The 24,935-nt window shown below is 40.4% G+C and overlaps 1 protein-coding gene across 1 annotated transcript; it reads left to right on the top strand.

Moving 5' to 3' along the window:
• The first annotated feature begins 1,825 nt into the window (after positions 1–1,825).
• On the top strand, positions 1,826–7,350 carry LOC122935908. The gene is made up of 5 exons (XM_044291846.1): positions 1,826–2,420; positions 4,910–5,044; positions 5,971–6,081; positions 6,708–7,072; positions 7,145–7,350. The coding sequence occupies exons 1-5, from the start codon at positions 2,370–2,372 to the stop codon at positions 7,332–7,334; spliced, it is 852 nt and encodes a 283-aa protein (XP_044147781.1). The 5' UTR covers positions 1,826–2,369; the 3' UTR covers positions 7,335–7,350.
• Positions 7,351–24,935: the final 17,585 nt, after the last annotated feature.

Raw genomic sequence — 24,935 nt, 5'->3', positions numbered from 1 at the left:
AAGACTCTTTCTCAGTTTCTAGTGACCGGTTCAGCTTGCGTTCATGGAGTTTGTTCTGAGCCTAAGATCTCGCTCCCGGATACGTTCTCTGGGGGTAGTGAGAATTTTGTGCGTTTCAGAGAGGCTTGCAAACTCCATTTTCGCCTTCTTCCCCATTCCTCTGGTGATGAGGAACGGAGGGTGGGGATCATTATATCGCTTGCTCAGGGGTAACGCTCAGTCGTGGGCTTTTTCGCTGCCGGTGGGGGCACGGCCCCTCCGTTCAGTGGATGAATTATTTTTAGCCCTGGATCAGATATATGATGATCCGGATCGTGTTGCTTTGGCTGAGTCTAGACTACGTCTGTTATGCCAGGGTAAACAATCCGCAGAGATATACTGCTCAGAATTTCGGAGATGGGCAGCTGATACTGGTTGGAATGATGCTGCACTCCGAAGTCAATTTTTCCATGGTCTTTCAGAGGGATTGAAAGATGCATTTGCCTTTCATGAGAAGCCTATCTCCTTGGACTCTGCTATGTCTCAGGCCGTTCGTATTGACAGGCGTCTTAGAGAGAGAGGAGAGATCTCTCCTTCCTGTCATACTCAGTCCCAGGACAGTGCAGCGGTCTCATTCTGTGCGCAGGGGTCTCAGTCGCTGTCAGCCCCTTCTGAGTAGGAGCCCATGCAGCTGGGGTTGATTGCCTCTGACAATAGAAGATTCAGCCCGCATGGGAAGGTTTGTTTTTGTTGTGGAGGTATAAATCATTTGGCAAATGTTTGTCCCTCTAGGAGATTCAGGCAGTTTTCTGGGAGTAATAAAGAAACAAAAAGGAAAAAATCTTTTAAAAATGTTCCATCTGTTACTATTGGCAGGGTCTAGGCGGAAATTTAAGGTTTTCCATTTGCTTGTAGTTCCCGTTTTGCCCTGCCTGCCAGGGTGGCGCTAGAGAGCAAGAACATTTTTGTGAGATTTTTGTAGATAGTGGAGCAGCTGTCAATCTCATTGATAATCATTTTGCGATAACTCATGGTTTCCAGGTGTGCACTTTGGGAAAGGATATTCCTGTTTTTACTATTGATTCCGCTCCACTTTCTCAGAAATCATTAAAGGGCATAGTTCACAATATTCGTTTAATTGTGAGTGATGCTCATGTTGAGGATGTGTCATGTTTCATCCTTAGCGGATTACCTCATGGACACGCAGAGATTGACAGGCAGACATGGAGACGCAGAGATGGAGACGCAGAGATGGAGACGCAGAGATGGAGACGCAGAGATGGAGACGCAGAGATGGAGACGCAGAGATGGAGACGCAGAGATGGAGACGCAGAGATGGAGACGCAGAGATGGACACGCAGAGATGGAGACGCAGAGATGGACACGCAGAGATGGACACGCAGAGATGGACAGGCAGAGATGTACAAGCAGAGATGTACAAGCAGAGATGTACAAGCAGAGATGTACAAGCAGAGATTGACAGGCAGACATGGAGACGCAGAGATGGAGACGCAGAGATGGAGACGCAGAGATGGAGACGCAGAGATGGAGACGCAGAGATGGAGAGGCCGAGATGGAGAGGCCGAGATGGAGAGGCCGAGATGGAGAGACCGAGATGGAGAGGCCGAGATGGAGAGGCCGAGATGGAGAGGCCGAGATGGAGAGGCCGAGATGGAGATGCAAAGATTGACACGCAGACATGGACATGGAGACGCAGAGATGGACAGGCAGAGATGGACAGGCAGAGATGGACAGGCAGAGATGGACAGGCAGACATGGACAGGCAGAGATGGACACGCAGAGATGGACAGGCAGAGATGGACAGGCAGAGATGGACACACAGAGATGGACAGGCAGAGATGGACAGTCAGAGATGGACAGTCAGAGATGGACAGTCAGAGATGGACAGTCAGAGATGGACACGCAGAGATGGACACGCAGAGATGGACAGGCAGACATGGACAAGCAGAGATGGACACGGAGAGATGGACACGCAGCGATACCTAGGCAGCGATACATAGGCACAGATACAGAGGCAGAGATACAGAGACACAGATAGATAGACATACTGTAGATACAGAGACAGAGATTTAGAGAAATGGAAACAGAGAAAGAGATACAGAGACTCAGAGAGAGATACAGAGACACATATACAAAGATACATAGACAGAGATAGAAAGACAAAGAAAGACCCCGATAAACATATAGACTGAGATAGTTTGAGTTAGAAGTTTATTAATATCTAAGTTTTGTCAGATATATATATATGAAACTAACAAACTATTTTACTAATATTCTATGAATAAATGAAATTCTTTGCCTAAATTTTTTTTAAATAAATTTTTATTTAAAAAGTTAATAGGATTATATGCAACAAAAAAATTCAAGATATGGATCTAACGGATGAAGAAATTTCAAGACAAAATTCACAAAGTACTCTGGTGAGTTTTTGAAAAGCATAATATTTGAACTATGCATTACCAATAAATGTAATAGTACTTAGCCTTTGAAAAAACACAAAACACTAGGTCAGCTGAGCGCTGCCATCAGCCAGTGCTACAGCCTGGTATAAATATACTCCCAGGACTAAAATGGCTGACTCCTCCCAGTTGAGATATATTTCTGAAGATACCGGAGGACATACCTGGAGAACGTATCGTCTCCCTGGGCTAATAGTAAGTAAAGGGAGATGCATTGGCGCCATTTTATATGTCAGTATACTTATTTGATATTTTTTATCATAATGAAAGGCCCTCTTTATGTAGCTCATTTAGGGTATTTTCACGCTAGCGGCACGTACCTCCTGCAGGCTGTTTCAGCGGGTAACCAGACTGTTGGATCCGTCTTGCCGCTTGTGAACGTTTGCCCCCGGACTACTGATCCGGGTCATTTGGCCAGAATGGTGGCCAGGCGGAGTTCCTGCAGAGCAAAGGCGGCACACGCCAAGAGGATGCATTAATAAAAGTACAACATGTCCTAGTTTGATTCTGTCATGCACTCCACCTGGCCAACATTATATTTAATGGGTTACGGTCATTAGCTGTAGGACGAATCCAACAGGCTGTTCACCCGCCGTTCACTAACGGATATCCGTGCAGCTAGTGTGAAAGTAGCCTTGGTTGCTAACTTTGTCTGTTATTTCTCTATTTTTGAAAGCGCTCCCACGTTGACATTCCATATCCTAGATGAAACACACAGTCCCACAGCCTAAACAAAATCCAAAGTCAAGGGTATTTCTCCAGGCATATTCTAAATGATGAATATGCCTGGAGAATGGCAGTAGCGCCACGGCCTCCTCACAGCTCACCAAGCTCAGCGACATCCCTTGTATAGCGGCTGTGATTGGTATCACGCTCATCACCTTGCACTTCGATGGGGATGATGTCACGTGATTTATGAACCCCAAGTCAGGTAACCTATAAAAAGCACAGAGAAGGGCACCCCGCTCAAAGCAGCCTCGGAGCCTTGTCAAACAGCTGATCGACAGTGGTACTGGGTGTCAGACCACACCAATCAGATACTGATGACCTATCCACAGTCATATGTGATTGACATCTACTTCTCCTCTGATAACGCTCCGCCGTTGATCTAACCTCCAGAGACATTACATCATATGTGACTGATATCAGCCACTCCTTATATAACGCTCTAGTGCTGATATAACCTCCAGAGACATTATACCATATGTGACTGATATCAACTTCTCCTCTGATAACGCTCCAGCGCTGATCTAACCTCCAGAGACATTACATCATATGTGACTGATATCAGCCACTCCTTATATAACGCTCTAGTGCTGATATAACCTCCAGAGACATTATACCATATGTGACTGATATCAACTTCTCCTCGGATAACGCTCCAGCGCTGATCTAACCTCCAGAGACATTACATCATATGTGACTGATATCAGCCAATCCTTATACAACGCTCTAGTGCTGATATAACCTCCAGAGATATTATACCATATGTGACTGATATCAACTTCTCCTCTGATAACGCTCCAGCGCTGATCTAACCTCCAGAGACATTACATCATATGTGACTGATATCAGCCACTCCTTATATAACACTCTAGTGTTGATATAGCTTCTACAGGCATTACATCATATTAGCAGATGGAGTGAGTTGATGTGAAATTTTAAAATGTCACTAATGAAAAGAAAGGGAAGAAGTCAAATGGAGACATAACTTATTGGCTCATTCTAAAGTATCGGTGAGATAGTTAGTGGGAAGAGGTCTGTGAGGGGCTGGAACAACAGGGAGACACAACATGTGCAGGGACAGCAGCTTCATGAATCCTCTAACCTCCCTCCCACAGTAACTTACCCCAGTGCTGCTGTGTGGAGCAGTGGGACCAGTGATAGAACTTTATACTAGGGGCACAGTAACACAGTAGGTCATAAGTTGCCTCAGCATTATCTTCTGCTGGTGCCTGCATGGGCTCCTCTGGCTCCGCAACCACATAACACATGATGGAGTCTCAGACTGCAGAGAGACAAGTGGGTGGGGGGGTAGGTAATGTTTGCTAATGCTGGGTATCTATAGTTTTACTTTGGAGTAAGGAATAAGCCATGCAGGTATTGTGTTGTCCCTTTGCCAAAATAAAAAAAATGGTGCCAATGCTGCATTACAGCACCTTTCAAACAGCCAGGCACCTCACAGTATAGTAACTGTCCCGCTTGGTTAGTTTGTTCTGGCTGTAGTGTACGGAGACATGCAAGGGGCCCAAAAGGCGTTTCAATGGCATCCCGGTTGGCCAGTCAAAGCCTGCATGCAATACATTAATCTAGAACACCTAATTCAGATTAAGGTGGATACGTATCACTATCTACATTGTAATGTCAATGATCATAGTAAAAATGAAAAGTTATTATAATTAAATAAAACATAAAATTTAAAAATCTATTCTTCTTTAAAAAATTATTAGGATTCTACCTTGAATATTAATACAGAAGAAGAAATTATTATCACATTCAGCAGCGGTCAAGATTCGGAAATCATTATTTCAAGCAATTATGACATTGTACAGTGTATTGTGGAAGATGAGGGAGAATACATTTTTGTAAGTATTATTTTTGTTATTCTATACTTAGTATGTAAAATGGTTAAAAACATATAATCCTGAAAATTGGAGAGTAAAGATGTCACCGCATATGTCCCTATGACACAAGATGAAATGTGTGAGTCATCTCAACTGTTTTCAATGGTTATTGCGGAGGCAATTAAAGAATTTTCAGAGGGTAGAGGAAGAGGAGTAACAGGAGGAGAGGTGGATTAGTCTGGCAGCAGAGTTTCGAATAGATTGGAGGGGAGTGATATTGCTAGATGTAAGGCTGTTTCACTAGTCTAGGCGGAAGATAATGAGGGCATGCACTAACATTTTTGAAGACTTTAGGTTGAGTAATGCACGGATAAAAGAGATATTTTTAAGTTAAAGGCGGCAGGTGGTGGAAAGTAATTGTATATGGTTTCTCAACTAGGGGGCATAATCCAAGATCACTACAAGGCAGATGACTTCTTTGACCCAGTAGAGTGTTCAGCTATTGATCGTTATAGATAGGTATGTTGTAGGCCTTTAGCAAGATGGTGGAAAGATGATATATTCTGTATTATACATGTCAAGTTTTTTAAATTGTGAGTAAAAGAATTATGATATGGAAGATAGGCATTGTTGGATCATGGATAGTAAGGTAGTAATGTCTGGACCAGAAAGGTAGATTTGTTTGTCATCAGCATATAAGTTATACTGAAGGCCATGGTATTCAATCAGCTGTCCAAGTATGAAACTGTAAATATATAGAATAAGAGGGTTCCCAGGACAGAATCATGAGGGACAACAACAGAGAGGGAATTCTATGAGTAGGTCGTGTGAGAGTGGAAGACGCTAAATTTCTCATCTTTGTGGTATGATGCGATCCATAAGAGGGCCATATATAGCTATATTAAAAAATGTATATTTAAATTATTCCTTTTTTTTTTTTTTTAAAGCCATTTGCTGAACAAGATTTTAGTGGTGATCCCGAACATACTGCTGCTGCCGAGCAAATATCAAATCTGAAGGATCGCATCGATAACACACGTAATTCAGTGGATGAGGAGGTAAAAAAAATTCATTACATTATCCTTTTTTTTTTAAACAAACGAATACTAAACCAAGGAAACATTTTGAAAATTATTGGTTTACAGGCTTGTGTCAATATTTAAAATTTAATATCTGTAAAAGTAAAATATTTATTTTAATGGTACCAATGCTGAGAACTCTTTAATCAAAATAAGCAGCCGTAAAGTCTGGCTGGGGATTAGTGCATAATTTTAATACTATGTGGAGTGTGATATTTGAACAACGTTCTATTCTATCTTTTTTAAAACACAATTAATAGTAATTTATTATATATCATTATAAATTTTGATTTCATAGTTTATATAAAGTTTTTTCCATACAAAGAAAATATTGCAAATTTAATTAGATGAATTGTATCTCGAGTTTTATGATGATTTTTGGTTAAATACAATGGGTACATAGCATTGCTTTTAATGGGGACAGAGATGACTTTACACTGACTGAATAAATAATTTAATTTGGATAGCCCGGAGCTTACATATAAATATAATAGTTCCATAACTTTATTTTTATATTTTTAATAATATTAACAGCTGAACTTTGTAATAACGGTGTGGGACAATCTAGTACTGGATACTGATATCTCATTTTATTTTTGTTATAGTTGCAAACATTATTATCAGAAATGAAAGCAAAATACACTGCTGATACACAGGCGATTGGCTGTTTTCCTGAAAATCCAAGACGATCTGAAAATGAGAATTACATAGTTTTCAACGAAACGGAAGATGAGAATAGAGTTGGAAGTGTATATTGGTGTCAGTGTGGGAACTGCATACCTATGAGAACAAATATCGAGTCTGTATGCTGCAAAGAAATCACAAATGCAGAACCATTAATGGATAACCTAAATTGCATAACCGAACATGAATTGTTTAATATTTTCTGTAACAGAGTAGAAACAGTAACTGTAAACTTAATATCTTTTGTTTACACAGAAAAAGAACCATCCAGAAAGGATATGAACAGGTAATATATTTATTAAATTAGATTAAAAAATGTATCTACATATTAATTAATTTTGATATTCCATCAACATAGGTGTAGAAGGAAAACCGCCTACAGATCATTTACTGGGTGGATACATGGATACCTTGGTGCTGGAAATAGAAAACCTATTCCTTCATGTGCTGTCGCAAGTGTAAGAAGATCTTTCCCAGATCCAGATTTACAATACCTTGGCTTCAAACCACGAAGGGACCATTCTGCTGAATTTATGGCTTTTGAATAGCTGAATTATATTTATACCGTTTAAAAAAAGTTTTATTTAAATTAAGCAATTTGATATTTATTTTGTCATGTTTGAATTTATAATTGACTATTTTAAAGTCATATTTAAAAAATATGTTATTTTGTTAAATAAAAGAATTTATTAGTCATAAATTATGAATAGCTTGCATGTTTTCCTGTAATTCAAGCTTGAAAATAAAGGGCCTATGTCAAAATATCTGAAACTATAAGGCCCCTTTCACACGGGATTGTATTCCGCATGTATGCGATCCTTGAGTTGAACGCATTGCACCCGCACTGAATACCAACCCATTTATTTATATGGGGGTGTTCACATGAGCGGTGATTTTCAAGCATCACTTTTGTTTTGCATGAAAATCGCATCATGCTGTATATTCTGCATTTTTCAGCCAACACAGGCCACATAGAATTGAATGGGGTTGTGTGAGCAAGTGCGGATGTGGTGCAATTTTCACGCAAGTTTGCTAGTAGACGATCGGGATGGAGCCCCGATTATTATTATTTTCGCTTGGAACATGGTTATAAGGCAAAATAATGTGATTAAGAATACAGAATGCATATTAAAACAGCGTTGTAGGTGTTAAAAAATAAAATGAAAAAAAAATTAACTCACCTTAGTCCACTTGATTGCGCAGACCGGCATCTCCTTCTGTCTCCTTTGCTGAACATGACCTGTGGTGATCATTCTTTAAAAGGAACAGGACCTGTGATGCCGTCACTCCGGTCATCACATGATCCATCACATGATCTTTTACCATGGTGCTGGATCATGTGATGGATCATGTGATGACCGTAGTGACGTCATCACAGGTCCTGTTCTTGTAATGAATGCTCACCCCAGGTCCTGTTCAGCAAAGGAGACAGAAGGAGATGCCGGTCTGCGCAATCAAGTGGACTAAGGTGAGTTAAATATTTTTTTATTTTACTTTTTAACACCTACAACGCTGTTTTAATATGTGTTCTGTATTCTGAATGACATTATTTTCCATTATAACCATGTTATAAGGGAAAATAATACAATCAACAGAAAACATATCCCAAGTCCGAATTTTCGGAGAAGAATTTTGGGTTTGGGTACCAAACATGCGCAATTTTTCTAACGCGAGTGCAAAACGCATTACAATGCTTTGTACTCATGTGGAAAAATCGCGGGTGTTCCCTTAACGCACCCGCACATTTTCCACAAACGCCCGTCTGAAAGAGGCCTAACACTGGCTGACCAATTACAAGTTCTCCTGACATCCTAAAACATCCATGTTGAGGCTATCTTATTATGTGTCTGCATTTATTAATAGTAGAATTAATTATCATCTCTAAATGATCATTTTTAAGCAAATAGGATGTTATAATTAGACCATTAGTTTCTACTCCGTTTTCAACTACAAAAACCATAAGGACTTTTCATTGACTATACCCGAAAGTGTCAACCAGATCATGCATGGATAAATCTAATCAAATTGCAAAGTACCTATTAATTGATAAGAAAAAAAAGGTTATGTGTGTAATGGTCACACCCTAGTAGGCACTAGAGCATCATATGCATATATAAAATAATAATTTTTACCAATAATGTGTACTGATACGAACATGGTACCAACATTACTTTATCGAGCTGCAGTGCGCACACGCTAGGTGGTGTCATAGGTAATGTACTATTTGCAATATAAAATTTGTAAATATTTAAATAATAATTAAATATTTATCTCTTGACTAATTTGAATTCAGAAGAAAAACAAGAACAAATATATGAGTAAATGAAGTTTTTTTAATATATTAAATTGCATACAAATATAATATATTAGTGACAGAACAAAAAAATAATAAAAAAAAATAAAAACACTTTAACTTTAAAGCAACTCAAATAAATAATAAATACTTTTTATTAAATTACAAATTGCTGCTTGTCTGCCACTACTCTACATTTAAAACGTGTTTGCTGTTGCCTTTTTATGTCCTCCTTACATGGACGCTCTAAATTCAACAGATTTGGAAGTAGATTCGGTGCACGTGATATCCAACCACTCTTTATTTCTCCTTTCACTAGTCTAATGACATCCAGTGTAATATTCTCAATGTAGTCGACGTTCATTTTCTCATAAATGTTTCGAATTATCCATTTGCCTTTGCCTTTTCTTATTCTCAAAGAAGTTCTAAGAGTACCTTGTTCCTCAGTATTTTTTTTTTGCAACACTGACTACTGCTTGTTCACGACCAACATTGTTATTGTTTGTCAGTGCCGCAAGTTTAGTTCTGGCTTCCATGCCGTCTATCCCGAAATGAATTCTCTTGCTTCTGTATTTGAGAGCAAGGCTATGGAAGTTCTCAAGTTGTCCGGTGTGGCAATTATGGGTGAGATGCTGTAAGTCATTTAAGATTTGATTGCTGGTCACAATTTCTTCAATTTTTATGTAGGGTGGTGTTTCTTCTGTCAGCCAAAAAAGATCTCTGTTTAAGTCTTCAATCGGTCCATGTGCACATGAAGAATATAATTCACCATCCCATTTATGTTCATTCTTTATATGATGGAGTAACGAAAGCCATTTTTCACGTAGAAGATCCGTAGAGTTTTCACAATTCTGGATACTCCACCAAAAATGTAGGATCATTTTTTTTATCCATGGTGTGATTTCTTTGCATAATTTTAATTTTGAAGCAGACAGAAGGTTTTTTTTCAATGATTTTGCGTAGTGCCACACGTCAAATTGTTGAATTATAGACGGATAATCTGTTTTCAATTTCTTTCTTACTCCAACATGGCGATCTGAAGCAAAGATTTTCACCTTCAATCCTTTATCGAGAATTCTTTTTTTGTTTCAATCTTTTTTATTGGTGTTTTCAAAGTAATCCACAATACAATAAAATTGCATTACAATGAGCTTTCCACCAGTCGAGTCATTGAAACAACTAACTGTATAAACATAACAGTTGTCACAAAATAAAGCAATAGTACTTTAGACATCATCCACGATTGGTGTCAATAATCTCCAATTAGTGATTGGTACTTCACAAAAAGCCTTATACAGTTGTGTCCACATCTCTATCTATGGAGCAACCACCTCTTCCAATTACTGTATTCAAAACTACCTGCTCCTTAACTAATGGTAATGGCAATGATAACATTAAAATTCCTTTGCTGGAGAAGAAACCAGGTGTATTAGTGATCCTATGTGCATCTGTGTAACTACCACTTGTTGAGGTGACTTCGCCCCTCCTGTACAGCTAGTACAGACCCCCACTCTCAATTCTTGACACAATAACCAGAAGTGATCCACAACTCCCAAAACTTTTGAAAGGATCCATTACCTAAGGCTATGATTCTTTCATAAGCAAATGTAGTGTTGATAGTTGATACCAAATCTGTCAACCTAGGTGATTCCTGGGATTTCCATTTTTGCAGTATCATTAGTTTCGCTAAAACACATACTACTGCTACCAATTTCCTGTTCACCCCTGGGAGATTTGTCACCCCAACTAAAAGCAGGGCAAGTTGTGGTGTCCACGTTAGCTGTCCTTGGAGCAGCTTATTCAGCAGTTCTTCACATTCTTTCCAGTATTTTGAAATCAAAGGGCACTCCCAAAGAATGTGAAGAAGTGTGCCCCTTCTTCTGCATCCCCTCCAACACTCATCCGACACTCCCACATACATATGCCGTAATCTTTCAGGGGTGTAATACCAGTGTAGTATAGTTTTCAGAGCCGATTCCACATGGCTAGAACAGTGCAAGTGTGAGTGGATCAATTTGATCGTTCTCTGCCAATCAATATCCGCTATAGTGATGTTCAGCGAGCTCTCCCATTTACGCATAGGATGAGACTTCCTAAACTGTGTTGGCTGGAGTAATGATTCATACAACATTTTGAGTCCTTTGGAGTTCCCCGAAAGGTATAGCATCCCCACCTGCTTACATCTCACATTCGACGGGGTCAATGATTGTATCAAGTGCCGGATTTGTAAATACTTAAAGAAATCCGACTTGGGTATCAGCAATTAGTTCTGCAAGGCTTGGAAAGACTTCATCGTCCCACTTTCGAATAGCCATTCAATATTGCTTTCGGACTCTATATTCCATTCTGACAGATCGGCATGTGGAAGCAATGCTCTGATAAGAGAGAATGGAATTGAGGAAATCTTTGGCTTGTATCCCTCTTCGTTGGCGTTATGGAACTGTCTCCAAGCCATCACTGAGGCTAGAATCACTGGGTTTAGGTTTTTAGGAACCTGGATATCCCAGAAAGGTAGATGCACTAAATCTGACAGGGTAAAGGGTGCTGCTTGTGCTTGTTCTACTTGAACCCAGGGAATTTCTATTTTCCCTCTGTGCCAGCTCCTAAGCATGGACACCAACGTGGCAATATAATAACGTTCCATGTCTGGGACCGCCAGACCTCCCATTGCTCGGGGTCTCTGAATTATGCTACTCGCTATCCTCGGCTTCCTATTGTTCCAGATATATTTGGAGAGTACTTGTTGCACTTTTCTAAAGAACTTTTTGGGCAGCAAAATTGGGATCGTGCGGTATAGATACAAGAAGCGGGGAAGTATGAACATTTTAAATGCTGCAATCCTCCCTAACCATGAGGTTTTATGCTTATGGAACTCTACCAGATCCTTGCCTACCTTTGCCAATAGTGATTCATAGTTAAGGTCATATAATTTCGACATTGATGCAGACATGCTAGTACCTAGATATTGGATACTATCTGTGCACCAATCAAAATCCCACTGTTCCTTGAAGGATTGAGTCAGAGAGTCCCGGACGTGTATCGGCATTGCTTGTGTTTTAGAGGAATTGAGGTGGTAATACGAAAGATTGCCATACAATTCTATTTGGTTCATAACTGCTGCTAGTGATTTCTCTGGGCTTGATAGTGACAGCAATACATCATCAGCGTAAAGCGAAATTACATGCTCTTGCCCTCCAATTTTTACCCCTGAGATTAATGGGTCTAGTCTAATTGCCTGAGCCAGTGGTTCCATAGCTATAATGAAAATTAGAGGGGACAATGGACAGCCCTGTCTAGTACCATTTGTCAGCTCGAACGTTTTTGACAGGGCTCCATTGACATATACACTAGCTGTGGGGTCACTGTAGAGGGCCATAATTGCTGACATGATAGGGCCACTAAACCCCATAACCGAGAGCACCGAGAAGGCAAACGACCATCTAATTCGGTCAAATGCCTTCTCGGCATCCAATGCCAGCACCAACAAAGGGGTTTTCTGTTGTTTGACTTGATGGAGTATACCCAGCATTCTCCTGGTGTTAAAGTAGGACTGGCGAGTCGGAACAAAACCCGTCTGGTCCTTATGAACTATAGAGGGGAGTATGTTAGCTATCCTAAGGGCCAGGAGCTTGGCATAAATTTTAACGTCTTGGTTTAATAAAGATATAGGTCTGAAATTTTGCGGTCTATCCGCAGTTTTACCTGGCTTAGGTAAAGTAATGATAATTGCTTGTAAATTTTCCCTAGGGAAGTTCCCCGAGGATAAGGCGTGTTGACAAAAATCTTTCAGGAAGGGGCTCAGTATATGCACAAACTTTTTGTAGTAATGGCTTGCAAAGCCATCTGGGCCAGGAGCCTTATCTTGGGGCAAGGATGTAACAACTTTCACAATCTCCTCCTCCGTTATTGGGGCATTCAGGACTTGGAGTTGAGTATCAGTTAAGGTGGGTAGATTTAGGGAATCAAGATATCTGCTCACCATATCCTCCAAATTTGGAGAGACAGGTATGGAGTTTTTTAGGTTGTACAGATCATGGTAGTACGATTGAAAGCCTTCTGCTATGTCCTGTGGAGAGTATAATTTGGCTTGTGTTTTGGGATGTAGAAGGTAATGTATCCTGCTTTTTGTTCTCCTTGCCTTCAGGCTAGCTGCCAGAAGTTTCCCCGCCTTATTCCCCTGAGAATAGTATCGTGCCTTAGTTTTCCTAAGACCCTTCTCATAGGAGTCTAACATATGGTTTCGTAAATCTTGTCTGACTTGTTTTAGTGCCTCTGCATTGGGGGGTGACGGGTCATTTTTGTTCCTATCCTCCAATATTTTCAATTTTGCGAGCAATTGTGACATTTTCTCCTCTAATTTCCGTTTTCTCACTGCTCCTTGTTGTATGAATGACCCTCTAATACACGCCTTATGAGCGTTCCACAACACCACCGGGTCAGTAGTATCCAGCTTGTTAAGAAGGAAGAATTCTTTCAAGTCTGATTCAATGCGCTGACCATGCTGTGGACAAGACAATAGAATAGGATTGCTCCTCCAAAGATATTTTGGGAAGTAGTTGTCCTCCTCTGATAACTTCAGTGTGATGGCAGCATGGTCAGACCATTTAATCTGTCCTATCTCCGCCTCCTTAACTTTAGATAGTGTCATCCTATCCACCCAGAACATATCTATACGAGAATACACATTATGTACCCCTGAATGGAACGTAAACTCTTTATCTGCCGGATGCTTAATACGCCAAACATCAAACAACTCCGCCTTCCAAATAGCACCGCTCAAGGTTTGAACCGATCTGTGAGAAGAGGATGTCGAATCCATTTCAGGGTCTATAGTCAGATTGAAGTCTCCAAATATCAGTAGTTGTCCCTTTTTTTTCTTGTTGACTATGTTCAACACCTTTCTCACAAATCTAGTCTGGCCCTTATTAGGTGCATATATCGATACCAGAGTGAAGGGGGAGTTGTTCAAGGTACATACCAGCATTACATATCGTCCTGCTGGGTCACTTATCTGTTCTAGCAACGTGAATGCCACGGTGTTTTTAATAGCTATCAGCACTCCCCTCGTTTTGGAGTTAGCATGTGCTTGGAAGATATGGGGAAATTGGACATTTTGTAATCTGTGGGCGTCTTTCTCTATCAAGTGGGTTTCTTGCAATCCTAATACATCACAATTAAGGGATCTGACTTCCCTCCACAGATGCGATCTGCGCATTGGGCTATTCAGACCATTAACATTAATACTTGCAAAGGATATTACCATAATAAAGCAGCTTAAAACGTAAGGCATGAAAGTCGCACAGTAAAATGTAAAAAAGGTGCAAGACTCCTCCCAGCCAGCGCGCCTGCAACCATAGCACGAAGAAGGTGGAGCATATTAAAGGCATAGGTTTACCATCAATCATGGACGTATCTTCCCTTAGCATTGCTGAAAAAAAAGAATAATAATAACATATAACCAATAACATAACCTATAGGTGCATCCGTGAGAACCAACAGGCTCCCCTTGAACCTAAATAACTCGGGGTATCAAAGTCCCGTCTGAAGCCTCGGTATTAGCCTGTGCGGCGAATCACCACTCCGGTCAGTAGCACTGAAGGTTAAACCACCCTCCGGTGAATCTCTTTTAACTGGCAGTGTCCCAATCTTTCCGGATTCTTTCGGGATGTCTCCGGCGTTGTTCTGCCTGTAGATCAATAGGAACGTCCCAGCTCTGCAGAACTTTCTTCCCTTCCTCCACAGTCTTGATAACAAATAGTTCTCCCATATGCAAGATTAGAAGGCGCACTGGGAACCCCCATCTGTACTGGATCTTGGCTTTTTGTAAGGCAGACGTAATGGGTATCAGGGCCCTTCTTTGCCTAAGCGTGGTGGCCGATAGATCAGCATATAGAGATATTTTGTGATACGGTGCAGGTAGACCACCATTTTTCCTGGCGGAAGACATCAGCTGCTCCTTCACTGTGTAAAAATGGACTCTGGCAAGAACATCCCTTGGCACAGATTCATCCATATGTCTGGGACGCGGGACTCTGTGCACCCGATCAATCTCTAAGTCCCCATCCTTACAGTGAGGCAGAACGCATTTGATCAGCTCTTTAACATATAGAGGAATATCTTTAGCCACCACACTCTCTGGGATGCCCCTTAGCTTTATATTATTGCGCCTGCTACGATCTTCCAGATCCGCCATTTTGTTTCTTAAAGCTTCCACCTCAGCCTCCAAGGCATAATGAGCTTCTATAAGGTCGTTATGGGAGCCTGCAAACTCCCCAAATTTGCGTTCCAGATGGTCCGTTCTGGCCCCGAGCTCCTCCACCTCTTTCCTCATAGGAGCCACTATCAAACGCATGTCATGCAGCAAGGAGCGTCTCTGTACTAGAAGCATATCTCTCATGGCAGTATCTGTCAGGGCTACGTTAGCGACTGGCAGCGCTAAGAATTCTGCCTCTCCCGCAGCCTGCAAGTCCCCACCACATCCCAAAGTACCTGCGTTGTCAGTTCCTGTATCAGGAGAGCCTTTCAGAGGGGTGGAGTGCGGGGAATCCGCTGCCTCCGTTGTCGCGTCTCCTCTATACGATCGGCTTGCTGCTGCCGTGCCACAGGCCCCTTCTTGCCCGGTGTGTGAATCCCGGATTCCGGGTGCAGGTCTCTGGGACTGCGATGTAGGCAGGTCCTCCACAGATTCTGGGTGGTTAACCGATTGAGCGTCTTCCTCTTTGTCGCTGTCCGCGGCGCTCTCTTTTCCGGCGGGTGTTTCTGCACTTTCTTCCGTCTCCCGGTCATGCTCAGGGAGTGATCGGTACCTTGCCTGTTCGGTTTCGGTGTGTTCACCATGGGTATCGTCGCTATTCTAGTCGCTTAATGCAATGCTAGCTCCGGAGCTACAGCACACTACATCCGCGCGCCTCAGCAGCCAGACCACGCCCCCTCGAGAATTATTTTTAGTACACTATCAAAACCAAATTTTTCCATGGCTACTGAAGAAGTGCATTGACTTCTCTGAACCACTTCGAAATCAATAACTTTGTTAGTTACATTGTCCATTAGTGTATAAATACAATATTTGGCACTGTGTCCTGGACTATCACACTGGCCATCGCCAGACACACACAGGGGTGGTTTTGAGCCTTTAAATTCTATAAACAATTTTTTTTCATTTTCCCAAGCTATGTCTATTGCAGGGAACAAAAAGTTCATTTGATATCGGTAACCAATGATTTTGTCCAGTAAACAGTATTGAGGCTCCAATCAATATGTTTCCAGCAGCATAACCTCCAATCATTGGTTGTGTCTCAAATAAGATAAATTTGTGGCCAGCAGCGCATGTACCTTTATATTTACAATATGATCCTGACATATGTTTTGTCCATGATGTAACCAAAAATCTACACCCTTTATTACTTTGACAAGTAACTTTGGTAAAGAGCTGTTCTAGACAACTTTCAAAAATTAAAAGTTTATGCTGGTTTAATAGTTGTTCATTACTTATGGAATGGATGGATTCTTTTTCATTTTTTTTCTTTTTATCCATATTTGTATCTGTTATAAATAGATCAGATTCATCCAAACTTTCATTTCCAGGAAGATAGAGTGATTGGTTATCTTCTGATTCTTTGTTTGTAGTTACAGAATCATCTGGGAATTCATAAGTCTCTAAATTCTCCTCATGTATTGGTGATAAGGAACATATTCCTTCATAAATGTCACAATCGGGATAAAATTGTACTTCACCAGTATTTTTTTTTTTGTGGAGAAGAAACATCCGGAGTACTTATGAGAACTCTCCTTACACCTTCATGTCGAGGTGTGGATAATAACGGTTGTATAGAGTGAGGTTCTGCTCGTTTTTCAACATCCATCTCACTTACAATTTCAGAATGAACTATATAATTTAAATGGGAATTTTTTAAATTAAAATCTGTTTGTGTTGAAACACTGCACATACCGGGTTTTACAATCTCCATTTCAACGGACTCACAATACGATGATGGATTTTCAACAATGCTTGTTGTTGGCAAGTCAACCTCACGTGCTCGTTTTCTGGAGTGATTTTTTTTTTTTTTTAAACTTTCTTCAATTATAGACTCTCCTGGTCGTGAAACAGGAAAAATGGTCGGAATAGCATCCTTGTTTAGTGCTCTTCCATAGTGAGTCACTCTATAACAATCATGAGTAAAGTGCTCAGAACAAATAACATACTTATTTGATTTATTTCCTTCTTGTATTGATCGAGATAGAGCTTGAATGTCCTCAAAATTTTGTCCGGTCTGTGATAGCCACAATATAATACGATCCAAATCTCGTGGAAAAGAATGCAATATGATGTTTGGATTTTTTCCTTTATCGCCAGTTCTATTATGGCATTTAGACACAATGCAGGATGGCATCGCGATATTCTGTTTTAGGCCTGTTTGAGCATATAAGAAATAAAAACATTAGGAAGAATAGAAATTACAGACAGTATAAACGCTAGCACGAACAATACAAAGCATAAATACTATTAAAGGGTTTATATCACCTAATTTTGACATAATTAGCTCTCAGACACTAGCGATCTGCTAGTGTTTGATCTACTTAACAATGCTATTCTCATAACTTTGTGTGGTTCCGTTTCGATAAAAAATTACATTATATGGATATGCTAATGAGACTCTAGGTGCTATGGGGGCATCTTTTCAGCACCTAGAGGCTCCATCTACTCACACTAAATGCCGCACAGCTCGTCTGTCAAGGCCGCCCATCTCCTCTGCAATGCTATCCTCCTTCTGAGCCAGCGGGCGAATTCTCGTGCGTGCGCCGTTCACTTCTGTCTTTGGCGCAGGTGCATTGAGTAATCCGGCACCAGGATCGCGTCATTCACTGACTGCGGCGAAAACAGAAGTGAACGTCGCAGGCGCGGGATTTCGGCAGCCATGTGGCGGACCGTGGCAACAATCAAGAGGAGCTGGGCGGGCACAACACTGGACCTGGGCGGAATACAGGGTGAGCGGATGGAGCCTCTAGGTGTTGATCTTACGCCAAAATAGCACCTATAGGCTCATTAGCATATAACAAAAGTGCTTTTTTAACAAAAACGGCTGCAGGGACTAACGTTATAAACATACTGTTATGTAGTTCTGACAGCGCATTGCTAATGTCAGTCAGCTACATAACAGTATTTCAGGTGATAGAAACCCTTTAAGTGTATTATTAAAACACGCATCCTCAAAATGACTACTATGAGAAGTTTTAAACTACTTTTATCAGCATGACCGGACAGCCTAGAGCTATCACACAACGGCAGGGCTTGGTGTGATTTATAATGTTCTAACATCTTGATCTACTCCAATTTGTTTATGTATATATAAGAGGATATATTTAAACAAAAATAATACATCAAAGATTACTATTTATATAAAATCCATATATAAATATTATTAATCTATATAAATAAAATTTAATCAGCCTCAGTCACTGATTAAGAGTGCTAATTGATCTGACGATTAAAGTGTTCCATGTCAATCATTATTCTACGCAATACCAGGCATGCTCTACCTATCCATGCGCTATACCATCCTTGATTGACAGGCAAGTGTTCAAGATATACTGCAGGCTATGTGTACTATCCAAATCTAATGATAACATAATACTGTTCGCTTTGCGTTTTATGAATGGATATTGAAAGATAAAATTGTAATAACATCTCAGACAATGTGGGAATCTAGCTGGAATATATACGCACCAATTACAATTATTGTTAAAAACATCTTTACTGAAAGACCCAAAAAAAAAATATTTCATATACAATATTACTTTGAACAATAATACATTGTTTTTTTTTACCTGTGTAATGTAGATTTTGTGTAGGTAGTCGATGTAAAAAATCACATATATCTCAGAGTATGTCAACCTCTAATGATAATTAAAACAATAAATTAAAATATAAATTAGATTATTTTATGTATCTCTGCCTATCTCTCTCTACCTATGTATCTGTCTATCTATTTATGTATCTCTGTCTATGTATCTCTGTTTATGTATGTCTGTCTGTAACGAACACTGTTAGTAGTAGAGTCTGGTTTACCTTAATGGAAAAGCACGCAGTGAATATAGTCCTCCGTTCGTTGCAGGTTAGCTAGATTCCCAAGTTATAATCGCCAGCAATCTCAGCGGTATCACTCCCACACACAACACAGGTACCAAAACAACAGCAGAAACGTGATGAGGGCTGTAAGAAGACTGTCTGTCTGTTTATTGACCCAAACTTGGATTTATACTGTACCCCCAGCAAAAAGGGGAGGGGTGCTTCCTAGAGGGAGGCAATAGACAACCAATAGTACATGGTTTAGATTTTGGTCGATCGCTTTTGTCTGTTTAGAGAAAATGAGTCTAGACAGTGTCCAAATTAACTATCTGTAAAGAATAAAGCCACGAATATTAACCAATAGACTAATTACATGGTACAATTACAGGCCACACAATACGCATACCTTCACAGGTCTCCTACTTTGTCTGCCTGGAGATAATTAGTCTAGACACTGTCTAAACTAACTATCTCCAGACAATAAAGCCACGAATATTAACCAATAGACTAATTACATAGTACAATTACAGGCCACACAATACGCATACCTTCACAGGTCTCCTACTTTGTCTGCCTGGAGATAATTAGTCTAGACACTGTCTAAACTAAAAATCTCCAGACAATAAAGCCATGGAAAAAATAATAATAATAATTACAAGGTACAATTACAGGCCACACAATACGCATATCTTCACACTCTCTATGTATCTGTGTCTTTGAATCTCTGCCTATGAATTTTGTGCTATAAATCTCTGCCTATGAATCTCTGCCTATGAATCTCTGCCTATGAATCTCTGCCTATGAATCTCTGCCTATGAATCTCAGAATATTTATCTCTGACTATGTATATCTGCCTGTCCATCTCTGCGTGTCCATCTCTGCGTGTCCATCTCTGCGTGTCCATCTCTGCCTGTCCATCTCTGCGTGTCCATCTCTGCCTGTCCATCTCTGCATCTCCATCTCTGCGTCTCCATGTCAATGTCTGCGTGTCAATCTTTGCGTCTCCATCTCTCCCTGTCCATGTCCATCTCTGCGTCTCCATCTCTGCGTTTCCATGTCTGCCTGTCAATCTCTGCTTGTACATCTCTGCCTGTCCATCTCTGCGTGTCCATCTCTGCGTCTCCATCTCTCCATGTCCATCTCTGCCTGTCCTTGTCTGCATGTCCATCTCTGCGTCTCCATCTCTGCGTCTCCATGTCTGCCTGTCAATCTCTGCGTGTCCATGTCTGCCTGTCCATCTCTCCGTGTCCATCTCTGCGTGTCCATGTCTGCCTGTCCATCTCTGCGTCTCCATGTCTGCCTGTCAATCTCTGCGTGTCCATCTCTGCGTGTCCATCTCTGCCTGTCCATCTCTGCGTCTCCATCTCTGCGTCTCCATCTCTCCATGTCCATGTCTGCGTCTCAATCTCTGCCTGTCCATCTCTGCGTGTCGATGTCTGCGTGTCCATCTCTGCGTGTCCATGTCTGCCTGTCCATGTCTGCCTGTCCATTTCTGCCTGTCCACCTGTGCCTATCCACCTGTGCCTATCTATCATGACTCTATCGATATGTATCTTTATGATAATATATCTAAATTTCTCTATGTATGTGTGTGTATATATATATATATATATATATTTATGTGTATCTCTATATCTGTTTCTATGTGTATATATATTTGCCTGTCTGTGAACATATATATATATATATATATATAGTAATATATACACAAAGAAACATATATAATGATATATATCAGTTACACAAAAATATATTCATATTTATATATATATATATATACAGTGGAGGAAATAATTATTTGACCCCTCACTGATTTTGTAAGTTTGTCCAATGACAAAGAAATGAAAAGTCTCAGAACAGTATCATTTCAATGGTAGGTTTATTGTAACAGTGGCAGATAGCACATCAAAAGGAAAATCGAAAAAATAACTTTAAATAAAAGATAGCAACTGATTTGCATTTCATTGAGTGAAATAAGTATTTGAACCCTCTAACAAAAAAAGACTTAATACTTGGTGGAAAAACCCTTGTTTGCGAGCACAGAGGTCAAACGTTTCTTGTAATTGATGACCAAGTTTGCGCACATTTTAGGAGGAATGTTGGTCCACTCCTCTTTGCAGATCATCTCTAAATCCCTAAGGTTTCGAGGCTGTCTCTGTGCAACTCTGAGCTTGAGCTCCCTCCATAGGTTTTCGATTGGATTAAGGTCCGGAGACTGACTAGGCCACTCCATGACCTTAATGTGCTTCTTCTTGAGCCACTCCTTTGTTGCCTTTGCTGTATGTTTTGGGTCATTGTCGTGCTGGAACACCCATCCACGACCCATTTTCAGTTTCCTGGCAGAGGGAAGGAGGTTGTCGCTCAGGATTTCACGATACATGGCTCCGTCCATTTTCCCGTTTATGCGAATAAGTTGTCCTGTGCCCTTAGCAGAAAAACACCCCCAAAGCAAAATGTTTCCACCCCCATGCTTGACGGTGGGGACGGTGTTTTGGGGGTCATAGGCAGCATTTTTCTTCCTCCAAACACAGCGAGTTGAGTTAATGCCAAAGAGCTCTATTTTGGTCTCATCAGACCACAGCACCTTCTCCCAGTCACTCTCTGAATCATTCAGGTGTTCATTGGCAAACTTCAGACGGGCCTGCACATGTGCCTTCCTGAGCAGGGGGACCTTGCGAGCCCTGCAGGATTTTAATCCATTGCGGTGTAATGTGTTTCCAATGGTTTTCTTGGTGACTGTGGTCCCTGCTAATTTGAGGTCATTAACTAACTCCTCCCGTGTAGTTCTAGGATGCTTTTTCACCTTTCTCAGAACCATTGACACCCCACGAGGTGAGATCTTGCGTGGAGCCCCAGAGCGAGGTCGATTGATGGTCATTTTGTGCTCCTTCCATTTTCGAACAATCGCACCAACAGTTGTCACCTTCTCTCCCAGCTTCTTGCTAATGGTTTTGTAGCCCATTCCAGCCTTGTGCAGGTCTACAATTTTGTCTCTGACATCCTTGGACAGCTCTTTGGTCTTTCCCATGTTGGAGAGTTTGGAGTCTGCTTGATTGATTGATTCTGTGGACAGGTGTCTTTCATACAGGTGACTAGTTAAGACAGGTGTCCTTAATGAGGGTGACTAATTGAGTAGAAGTGTCTAACCACTCTGTGGGAGCCAGAACTCTTAATGGTTGGTAGGGGTTCAAATACTTATTTCACTCAATGAAATGCAAATCAGTTGCTATCTTTTATTTAAAGTTATTTTTTCGATTTTCCTTTTGATGTGCTATCTGCCACTGTTACAATAAACCTACCATTGAAATGATACTGTTCTGAGACTTTTCATTTCTTTGTCATTGGACAAACTTACAAAATCAGTGAGGGGTCAAATAATTATTTCCTCCACTGTATATATATATATATATATATACTATTTGACAAATATATACAGATATTTATATATGTGTCATATATAAGTATCTGTATATTTATTGAGCAGGTGCTTATTATTCATAATCGTTGGTGGTATAGTGTTAATAATTGTACTTTTTATCAAATCATTTATTATTATTTATTCCCATTTCGTTGGTGTTTTTTTGTGGCAGCATGCTTATTACCTACATCAGTGATGGCGAACCTTTTAAAGACCGAGTGCCCAAATCGCAACCCAAAACCCACTTACTTATCACAAAGTGCCAATGGCAATTTAACCTTAATGTTGAGGTTTTATTTTAGAAAACTCATACATTCACATCTTTTGCTTTAAAAGAAAAATACAACAGACCTTTCAACGATACAAACAACTTTTCATTGAAAAGTAAAAAGGTAAAATATTGCAATTAATGTGATTTTTGCTGTTGTATGCATGCTGACAATTTGTCAAATCTTGGCTCATACTTTGTAAGTTTGAGAGCAACACATGCAGCACTGAGGTCGTCTGTTAGTCTGTTTCTGATGTCAAATTTGATATAATTCAAAGCTGAAAACAGCTGCTCACAAGCATAAGATGATCCAAACAAAGTAAGTAAAGCAATCGCAAGTGCTTTAATAGACGTAAAGTTATTTGGCAGGGAATTCCACACTTTAAGGATCTCATTTTCAGAACTAGCTGTGCTGTCCTTTGTCATCCCTTCTATCTTCTCAAGTGTTTCACGCAGGTCAGAGAATTTATTTTTCCAGATAGAGCTTTCTTGAAATTCCAATAGCTCCATTTCCAGACTTCCTAAATCTAACCAGTCTAAGCAGGAAAGATCAAGTTCTTCAAATTTGGCTTTATCTGGAGAAGTGAGAAAACACAGGGTTGTCTCCAATTTACGGAATTGTAAAAATCTTTTACTAAAATTCACCTTCGCAGCTGCTAGGATGCTAGAAAATTCCTTGTAGATTTCCTGGTGGCTGGTAGGATTGTCTGCAAATGCTGTAGCATTTTCTAAATGCTTTTTTATATTTGGAAAATATTTTAGCTGCTCACTTTCAAGGTCTCTTTCAAAAACCTGTAGTTTTCTCTCAAATGTTTTGATATCGCAAAACATCTTTTCTGCTGTTTTCCCTACACCTTGCAGTTGTTTGTTCAGTACATTGAAGTGCAGTGTAAAATCTGTAAAAAACACGAGGTTGGTGAGCCAGGCCATATCAGTGAGCTGTGGATAGTCCTGCTCTTTTTCATTCATAAAGAGCCTGATTTCATCCAAACAGGCTACAAATCTCTCCAGGACTCGTCCTCTGCTCAGCCACCGTACATTATTGTACATAAGTAAACAATTATACTGGGCCTGAACCTCCTCAAGAAGTGCTTGAAACTGTCGACAATTCAGAGCGCGAGCCATGATGTAATTCACCATTTTTGTGACATCTTGGAGGACATCGTCAAATTTTTTGCTGCTTTCCCTGGCTTCTTGGTGTATAATGCAATGAAACTGAATGACTTCATGTTTTGTTTCTTTAACAAAGAACTGTATGAAACCAGATGTTGCCCCCACCATAGAAGGCGCCCCATCACTAGTAATTGAAACCACTTTTTCTGGTCTTATGTCTTGTGACAAAAAAACCTCCTTCACAGCATTGTAGATATCTATCCCTTGTGTTCTTTTAGGCAAAGACACTAGTTTCACCAGCTCTTCTCTCATGATGTCACCAGCAGCATAACGCAAAATTACTGCTAGCCTTGCATGATTATTTATATCTGTGCTTTCGTCCAAGCACATGGAGTAACAGGCTGCCTTTTGTAAGTCAGTGGTGAGCTGCTGACTAACATCACTGGCCATGCGCTGGACTTTTATCCTTGTTTGGGAAATCATGGAAAAGGGAATTACTCCCAGACAGCATGGCCATTTTTATAATATCCCCATCAGAGAGGGGCTTACCATGTTTTGCTAGGCATAGTGAAATTTGAAAACTGGCATTTGTCAGATGATTTGTTTTAGAAAGATAGTTGGAAAAACTACGGTACTGGGAATGATAGCTTCTTAATTTCCCTTCAAGAAACACTTTTCTTTCAGTTTCACCAAGTGAGGCAACACTTTTGTGGTTTGTGTCCAAATGGCGTCTGACACTTGATGTGCGACACACAACAGTTTCATTGCACAGAATACATAACGCTTTCCCATTGCGTTCAATCACCCCAAATGACTCTGTCCAGGCCTCTTGGAATGATCTTCCACTATCTATTTTTGCTTTTTTTGCTGCACTCATTTTTGGGTGTTCAAGACTTGGAGTCTACAAATACACAACATTAAAAAGAAAAATGAAGCATCCAATAAAATCTATCCCTATACCAAAAATAGCTATTACTATTAGTTAACACTA

Source organism: Bufo gargarizans, chromosome 4 (assembly GCF_014858855.1).
Source record: "Bufo gargarizans isolate SCDJY-AF-19 chromosome 4, ASM1485885v1, whole genome shotgun sequence".
Classification (NCBI taxonomy): domain Eukaryota; kingdom Metazoa; phylum Chordata; class Amphibia; order Anura; family Bufonidae; genus Bufo; species Bufo gargarizans.
This window is presented reverse-complemented; position numbering and strand designations above follow the sequence as displayed.